Genomic DNA, 9254 nt, shown 5'->3' with positions numbered 1-9254 from the left:
AAAATAGTTCCAGCTAGTCACGCTGTGATCAGCTTTATTGTTGTTCTTGGACTGAATTTATTAAACCCGGGTGAAAACTGCACCTGTTCAAAGCTGCGATTTAAGTGAAATACCACAGGAGCACAATATTTGAAATATAGCAGGATTGTACAGATTGTTAACAACATAAAGTAAAATGCATTTGCATTTATATATATGTATATGTCTATGTATATAAATGCAAATGCATTAACTATATATACATACATCATCCTATATATATATATATGTATATATAGTTAATTGTGTTGCCAGTTCATTAATAGTTTTTGTGAAATCCTGGATGCCCATTGCCTAGGAGTACTGTGTGGCGCTAACGCCAATAAATCCTCATACATCTTCCAGTGCTGGTGTTTAGGATACATTGTAAAACAGTACAACGCTTATTTATTAGCTTGTTTTCCCATAAAGTTCCTTCAGGCTTATTTTCCATCAACAGACCTTCTAGTAGCCGAGGCAGGTTGCTTCAGATTAATGCAAAAATTATCCTTGCTGTGCAAGACGCACGACACTGGAGCTCTTAAATATATTTATACCCACATTAATAAACAACAGTGTGACTCAAACTGTCATCTTACACAATCATTACGCTGGCCTGCAGCTGGACTGGAAAACACTTACACAGGAGGAATTTTCTGGAGAAGTCATCAATTGTTTTTGGGGTTTTCTTTTTTCGTAACAGAGTGCTTTACGTGACTCTGACAGCTATGATGACCACTCAGAAATGAATATTGATCTTTGTTATGACACTTACATTGTATTAAAAACTGCACTATGAGGAATGAAGAGTTTGAGGAGATGTCACTGGGTTTTAGTCAAGATTTACGAGCGCCTTATAAAACAGAATTACTCCTACAGACACAGATAGACATAATAGACATGTAAAAGTGGGGGAGTGTGTCATGACATCATGCTATTAAACATCCTTTAGCTCACTTCATTGCCCTGCACATGCAGCTTTCTGTATATGGCTGCAGTAATGCTGATTTTTTTTTCTCTCTTGCCTTCGTGATTCGCTAACTGGGACATTTCACTGGGTCACATTTCACTGGGTCACTGAAATATCAGATGATATTTCAGATTCATGATATTGCAGGATAATGAGCGGCATCGTTTATTTGTCGGATTTGGTGTGAAAAGTGACTTCAAATGGGAGATTATGAATAGATGTTGATTGTATCTGTCTGGATGCATAAAATATACAAATCCGGGTCCTCGCTGCTATCTGGAGCCAGTAAATGTATACAAACTGTAAATTACCCTCTGGGTGTCTCCCCCGTTTTCGGCACTGCCTGAATTAACAGCGTCAGGAGGAGAGAAATGCGCTTCCACGAGGGCAAACATTTATTTACGGTAGATTTACGAATTATTATGTTTTAAAACTAATGTTGCATTTAAAATGTTTAAACAATGATAAGTTCGTTTGGTGTTTCCAAATAATAATAAAAAATTAGCTACATATTGATATTAATCGTCTTTTATTTTCGAGGATTATTATTTTGAACAGCAGTTACTATTTAACTTCATGAAAATAAAAAGATAAATTTAACCAAAGTTACCTACACGAGCGGCTTATTTGTCTGAAATTTAATTGCTGTTTGTGTTAGTTGAATTTTCTAGTTGCACTGTTTACAAGCAAACAGCAGCCAACCATGCATCGCACAGAATATGTTCGTTAATAGTGTGGCTATGATAGTAATAATAATACGATTTTCAAGGTAAGAAAACATTTTATTTACAACATTTTCAGTGCAAATTATTAACAAAATAGCATATATATATGTATATATATATATATATATATATATATATATATATATATATATATATATATATATAATACATGAACACTGGCGTGATGTTCTGAGATCTCATTCATAACGTGATACGAGTGGTTCATAACCTCAAAATAAAATTCACAACCCCGTATTTCCTTCGCATGAGGAAAACATCATGCACACAGAAGCTCTTGAGAGGAAAACGACAGTAAGCAGACATTGAAGAAGGCCGGAAGTCTGCCTTTTGTTTCTTTTCTTTTTTCTTTAAACTTTACGTGCACTGTGGTTTTATTAAAAACAGATCAAATTTAGTAAAATTCACACCATAATCTGCAGCATGCTGGGTGTATTTTGCAATAAAGCTGTGTGTTTGCGTCACGTGTTTCCAGGAATTAAACCGACCTTTCAAGTTTAACTTCTCCACCACAGCAGCGGGAAGTGATACTGACTCCTCGGCGTCTGAACATACTGTCGTTCTTCTGTCAAAAAAAATTAATAAAATCTCGTTCTTCTAATGAGTGTTCGTGACCTAAATACGCGCGGCGTCCTCATATTAGCACCTGTGATGCCGCTGTGTCTGTGACTGTGGCCACCGTCTCCGTGCTGCTCGCCGGCGCGCTCCCGTTCATGATCACGCTGGGCTTATTGTGCTCAGAAATGTCCAAGTGTCCATCAGCGCTTTCCTCCCCGGCCTCGTCGGATTCACAATCGCTCCTGCCTTCGCTCTCACACTCAGACTCCAGCGGCTCTTTGGGCTCCCTGCCGCCGGAATCAGACAGATTCTTCTCGCCCTTCTCGTCCTTCTCCTTATCCTTCTGGGCCTGCGCTTCTTTGGAGTGTCTCCACTTCATGCGTCTGTTCTGAAACCAAACCTTCACCTGAAAGCAAACGTTCAAGTCAAGAAGCGTTAAACTCTCTTCCTCCCCTTCCCCTAAACAACCCCTAAACCTTCACACAAACTGGAGCAGCATTTCAAGGGTTAAACAGTTTTTGTTCAAGGAAAAAAATCCCAATATTTTTTTTCTTTCCTCTCTTGTTAAAAATGAAAAATAGTCGACACAATTCAAGGCAAACCACTGCCCAGGAACATTTCACTTTACCAGGTGAATCCCACTGGTACAAAGGAGCAGTCCAAAAGCAATAAACAGCACAATGCAAATGCAAAAGCTATAAAACCTCTGCAGATGACAAGAAGTTGGAACCCTCATATAAAATATATCCTCAAATGTGACATAATAAAAATATATGATTAATTAAATATGAGAATCTGTTTCTATTTTAGTTATTAGCATTAATGTTGCTTGGTGAGATTAAATGAGGCTAAGTGAAGAAATGCAAACACAAAAGAAACGTGGCGAAAGGTTGCCAAATATATGGTGAGATCTGGCACATGGCAGAAAGCCTCTTAGCCAATCACATTGCACCATACAGTCACAATGCTGCCTGAGGTGGAGGTCAAAGCCTGTTAGGGTTTCAGCTTTATTACTCATTTCCTATTTTTTCTCTTTGTTCTGTTTAAACGAGCTAAAAAAAAAAAAAAAAAAAAAAGACAGAAAAAAAGAAGGTGAAAAAAGATTGAAAACAACCTTTTGGGAGAATTCCAAATGTAAGGAGGCACAAAAATCATCTGACCTCCTCATTGGCTACAAGTGAGGACGCTGAGTTTGGCAACAGCTGGGTTGACTAGCCTACAGTGAAGTATGAGAAACAAGCACACTGTGGGTATTTTACAGTGTGTGCAATGATTTAGAGGGCAGAGAGGTCAGCTTTTAGAGCAGGGGAATTGGGGTAAACATAAACTGGGGGTTGGTTTGACTGGGCAATTTTATGGGGGTAAATGGGTTCATAACTCGAGTGTATTTAAAATGTTTCATGTCTTGTTTTTTATGACTCATCTTGGATCAGAACAACTTGTTGCCTTGACTTCTCCTGGATCTATTTTAAAAGATACCTTAGGGTACATAGAATAAATATATGAAAGCAGGTTTACATGAGCTGTTAATAAATTAAATAACAATCTGCAAATCTGTCTCTGAGAAAATAATGATAATAATAATAATAATGATAATAATAATAATAATAATAATAATACCAACAAGAAGAAGAAGAAGAAGAGGAAGAAGAAAAACAATGACTTAAACAGGCCAGTGCGGGCCCCATCCTCCTGAGTAAACACTGCATCTTACCTGAGCGTCTGTCAGTCCCAGCATGGCAGCCAGCTGCTTTCTGTCTGGCTTGGTGACGTACTTCTGTATTTCAAATCTTTTCTCCAGTCCTTTCCTCTGCAGGTTTGAAAACACCGCTCTGGACCATGACCTTTTCCTCTTGTACGTCTGAGGCATCGTGTCTTTTGTGAGGACAGCGTATGGACCTAAAAGGAGAAAAAAAGAAAGAAAAGGACAAAAGAAAAGAAAAAACACGATGAGGTTAAAAAAAAAAATAGACTCCAACAGTCATAGTGGACATTCTCAGCAGGTGTGTCACACATTTAAAAAAATATTAGATTTTTTTTTTTCCGTCTGCTACAGTCCTATAGTGTGATGTCTACCTGGGAAGGTGTCCTGAAACTGATGCTGGCCTGATTGTCTGCTGCTGCTGCTGCCTAGTGAACTCATCATGGAGGACGCGTCGCTCATCCCGGGGTCTATGGAGGAGAAGAACTGGCTGGCTGAAGGCTGAACGGGGACGTGGATGCCTGACTGACGGTTCGAGCTAACGATGGATGCGAGATCTGTTATAGAGAGCGAGAGATGAGGGGCTTCAGTCAGCACACAGTTATCGCAGAGACACACACTTACACCTCCGCTCTTTTCTGCTGGGGGCAAACATGGTCAAGTTTAAAATAAAGTTTGAGGGGGATGGGGGGACTTTTCTGACTTTATAACCCGGATTTGATTTGGTTAAAGTACTGCGTAACAATCTTCCAGCTGCGTTGTTGCAGTTTGAAGCTGATCCTGACCTCTGACCTCTTGTTAGGGGGGGCAAAAGAGGAGAAGATTTCCCCACAGGACTCGTTAATGCGAGACTATGTGCGGCCCGGACTCTGTCACCAATCTGTCAGTGTTATAAAGTGGAGCAGGTTGCTTCTGGTTTCAGTTTCTAAGCTTTGGATGTGATTTTGTGTTATCTTCTTGTACAGCTATGTGGTGTCATCGAAATATTTAAGGTAATAAACACACCCCTGTTTGTTGTTTAACCGCCTCTAAAATGTAACTTGAGTGGGATAAAAACCTCTCCGCTCACCTCTTAGTGACGACTTTTCTTTGCATTTTGGATCAAAGTCTGTAGACAGTATCCGATCAATTCCAAATTTGAGGTCTTTGCTTGAAGGCGGGGGGGCTTGTTGGGAGTTAAATGCCGTTCTGGGGACTGAGGTTAGTTGTAGTCCGTGTCTGTGGTAGGGAGACGCCGGATTCACCCTGGCACCGTACGGCTCCGGCGCAACGGGAGAAGGGCGCAGCGGAGAGTTGCCCGAGTGCCCCTGCTGTGCTCGATGGTGGTGGTGTCCCATGTGCACCATGAGGGCCGACGATCCCGGGATGTTCTCCGCATCTCCAGCCTGCAAAATGTCTGCGATGCAAAACGAGGGTTTCTTCATGGTATCCACAGCGAAGCCCCCCGCGCAGTACGCGGACCAGAGGCTGAAGTTTGATGCATAAAACGGATTGAGCCCGGCCGTGTACATCCCGGAGCTTCTAATGCGTCGCGCTGTTGCTCAGAAGTGGGTATAAAAGGACAGGCATGTAAAAAAGCACGGGTAGCGTTTTAGGAGGACAGATGATCGTGCTCTTTGTGTAAGTGCCAAATCGCTCTCTCAACTCTGAAATCCTAACCCTGCAGTTCCACTCTGAAGTTCCTCCGCTGACACTGATTGGTCGCTGTCGGAGCCAATGGATGTTTTGCATTTGCTCACATCACGCCCTTGTAAATGAGGATGATGTGTAACATAGTCTCTCTCTCTTTCATACACACACACACACACACACACACATGGCTCGTTGGAGCAATTTTGATCCTGAGATGATGGATTGATCACTTAAAGAGAACCTCCTCCTCACTCATATCACCACATACAAAAACAGTCATTACGCACAGGGACTGTCATGTTAATTTCGATTCTTCTTCGTGGAAATTGACGCGGACTTTAAATATAGGTCTGTTTTTTGTCTTCTTTTTTTTTTAACAAAATAAGTTTGAAATGAAATCGAAAGACAGGCAACACGCAGTGATGCGAAAATCACTATTTAATAATGAACTGTCAACTGTTAAAACCCCGGGCCCAGGAGAGTCTCTATTAGCTCCATCTCATCCTGTTTTTGATGGGCTGTGATTCGTGTTAAATGAGCGGATATGCCTGCTAGATTTGCCCCCAAAATAGAACATGTTTTAGTATTTTAGGATACAGCAGAAATCCTTATTTCTTCCGGAGCTGAGGGGGGGAGAGAAACTTTATAATGACTGTTAGAACTTCCCTTTTTCAATATTTGTGCAACTTTATCTCGACCTGCAAGTTGCACGGTGACGCAAATCCGTCCCCATGCTCATAATAAACAGAGGAAATCTATTCCCCTCTAAAGCGAAAACACAATTAACTTCAGAGGCGATACTTCATCCGCAAGGCCCCTCAAGATTCACACACGCTGGGCCTCGGCCAATAAGATTTTATAATCAGGGACTTTGCTTAGAATTTATCCTGCAGCCTGGCTTGGTTGACCCCACCAAAAACTGATTTTTAGTATCTCTGATAATACTGTTTTTGTAAGTGTGACTGTCTGCGCTGTCTGCATTTTAAGTTTAAATAAACTGCCCTTCACTTTCTTCTCCTCTGTTACTGTCGTGTCTTGATTCTGTTTTCGGGTCCCCCTCCTCCTTCCTCAAAGACTCCGATCGCATGTTTCTCTTGCATGTGTAGAAACAATGGCTTCTGAAGCTCGCATTCATTTAGTCTTGATTCATGCGGGCGGAAGGGCCGATGACCCTGACTGCCCGCTATCATGATGTTTTCGAGTGACACTTTTCCGGGTTAAATTTAGAAATGACATTTAACGTTTGCCCTCCACCGTGCAGTCAAAACAATCCAGGGAAGAGGATGTAGCAGACGCAGCACGCCTCGAGTTATTTCAGGTGCAGCTGATGAGCTTTTTCGGTGGGAAGTTTATAAGAAAACAGGCCTCAGATCGGCCTTTACGCACAGCTTACTGTCACTGCGTAAACTGTGAATGGCAGGCAGAGGGTGAACCCATTTTAGCCCAATCAAGTTTCATAGCTCGGGAGAGCACTGCTGCTTTGAAAATATAAGTTCTGGCGCACATTTATGAGCCAATCTGGAAAATATAAGAAACTGCAGAAAGTGAGTATGAGGGTAAGAAGGCGGCGCATACAACGCAAAGGGAGGCACGGAGAGAACAACGTTTTTAAAGATTTTAAAGACATCAGGCCAGGGGGCTTTTCGTGCCAAACAGCTTTTCATTTAAGCGATTTTTAAAGTTCTTAAAGAGACAGTACCGGTGTTCACCTTTTGAGGGTAACCGCAGAAGAAAAAATCTTTGGAAGGAAAAAAAAAATGCTGATTTCACAGATTTTACTGATGATTTGTGGAACAAATTCTTCACCTTTATCGCCCCTTTCCTCGGTGAGGCTGAATAAATGATGGCAGGTGGGGTATAGAGCCAGCGATTGTGCCTGTCTCTGGTTAAGGGACTGTAAGTGCATGAAACTTGAATGAGTGTGACTGGGGTTTTCTGAAGTAGTCTGGACACAGAATATGTCATCCAAATATCGTGCGTGTCACCTCTTAGTCAAGCCCTTAATGGAAGTAAAGACTGCTTATTCCTTCACAGTTACGCACTGTACTCCAAACCTTCTGTATGAGACAGAGATATTTTTATTTTATTGTACAGTTAGAGTTTGGCCTTCTTTGCAGGCTTAGAATTGATATGAAAAATGATAATCGTATAAATATAATATTTAATATCTAATGAACCTTTCTGACTTAAACTTTCTAATAAAACAAACAAATACAGGAAAAACATTTCTCAAAACTTTTACAGTGCCTGCATATACGCTATATATGTGTATTACATGCAAAAATAACTGTAATGTGACCGTGTTCGTGAATTTTAGTATCTTTAAAAAAAAAATCATATTTGTAGTGCATTTGGGTTTATGGGGCAGAAGAGAAGAAGTGAGGGTGAGTGTAGGGGGAGGTTGAGTGAAATCTTGGCTGGGGGAATCACGTTGGGTCTCACCTACTGTGAAGGTTTTAGGACTGACTTCACTGTGTGCATGCACTGGGTTTGGTGTGTTCTCATCCTTTGAGTGGTGTGCGCATTTTTAGGCTGCAGAGCAGATTGCAGAGGCATCCCCCGGGCGTCATAGCTTCGCCCCCCCGACCTCATTTTAAAGTGCACCAGTTTTGACATACAGCCGGTCATCTTACCTGTACTTTTTGTGGCTGTTGTTTGATTTCAGGTCTCTGACAGATTACCAGTTTTTACATAACACATTATATAGTAGTTTAAGGGTTGCTTTTCTGTAGGTGTCCAAAAAGTTTGAATCTTTTTTTTACTGTTCTGCTAGTAATACTTCTGTGCTCATAAACACAGAGTTCATTTACTCGTAATTGGAGGGTTTTTAAAATTATTGTGTGTATTTTTTGGTTTTCCTACATCACAGGTTTCGAAGACTTCTTCCATCACGGCTAAAATCTCTCCAACCTTTGAGTTTATTTTAAAAAGTCCAAGAAAATTGAAGATCTTTCCCCCCCCATGAATCACTGAGAGCTCACCGCCCATTAAAAGACCAATAAAATATGTTAGAAGATTAAAACGCTAATGAGGGTTCAGCTGAACAATCAACTGCAGAGTGCAATCAGAGCTTAAACAAACAACATGAAACCCAAAATCTCAAAGCGTTCATGAGTCACATGCTAGCTGTGGGGGGAAAACAAAGCCGTGCAATCTTGCACTGTTGACTACCTGAAGTTTAAAGCGTCCGACGGAGCCTATTGTTGTCGCCTGATTGCTCGCTGTGTGTTTTTCAGGAAGTCTTATCAGTCGGAGGAAAACTGAATGAGCACCTCGCACCATAGCCCTGCAGGATCACATGCTGCTGGACAGAATTAAACGATTTCCATTATTACACCGAGAATTATTGCTCCCCTCTCGTAAGGCTCCAGCTCAGGCCAAGATTACTATTTCTGGCGATGTTTGCCTCAGGAAGGAACTTTCGCAGATTTAATGGGACCTGGGCCATTGTACACAGCCTTCTGTATGGCACACTGCCACCATTTCCACAGAGAGAAAAAAGAACTTAGGGATATGTCTAAAGTCAGTTCAAAACAAGCCCGTCCCGTTTGTGTGACCCTGAACACATCCCGTGTATTTCAGACTCTGAACTCTGTCCGAGGTTGAAATGAATGGTCTCTAATTTACACGC

The 9254-nt window shown here is 41.3% G+C and overlaps 1 protein-coding gene across 2 annotated transcripts; it reads right to left on the bottom strand.

Annotated features, from left to right (window-relative positions):
* Positions 1 to 1992: 1992 nt before the first annotated feature.
* Positions 1993 to 5687, bottom strand: hlx1 (H2.0-like homeo box 1 (Drosophila)). Of its 2 annotated transcripts, XM_003446356.5 has the most exons (4): positions 5061 to 5685; positions 4366 to 4548; positions 4004 to 4188; positions 1993 to 2695 (listed from the first exon to the last, which is right to left on the bottom strand). In XM_003446356.5, the coding sequence occupies exons 1-4, from the start codon at positions 5500 to 5502 to the stop codon at positions 2366 to 2368; spliced, it is 1140 nt and encodes a 379-aa protein (XP_003446404.1). In that variant the 5' UTR covers positions 5503 to 5685; the 3' UTR covers positions 1993 to 2365. The 2 variants fall into 2 exon arrangements, with proteins under 2 accessions (XP_003446404.1, XP_005475042.1); XM_005474985.4 differs by lacking the exon at positions 4366 to 4548 and having other exon boundaries at positions 5061 to 5687.
* Positions 5688 to 9254: the final 3567 nt, after the last annotated feature.

This window comes from Oreochromis niloticus, linkage group LG15, assembly GCF_001858045.2.
Source record: "Oreochromis niloticus isolate F11D_XX linkage group LG15, O_niloticus_UMD_NMBU, whole genome shotgun sequence".
Taxonomy (NCBI): domain Eukaryota; kingdom Metazoa; phylum Chordata; class Actinopteri; order Cichliformes; family Cichlidae; genus Oreochromis; species Oreochromis niloticus.
The sequence above is the reverse complement of the archived record's forward strand: the minus strand, read 5'-3'. Positions and strand labels throughout refer to the sequence as shown.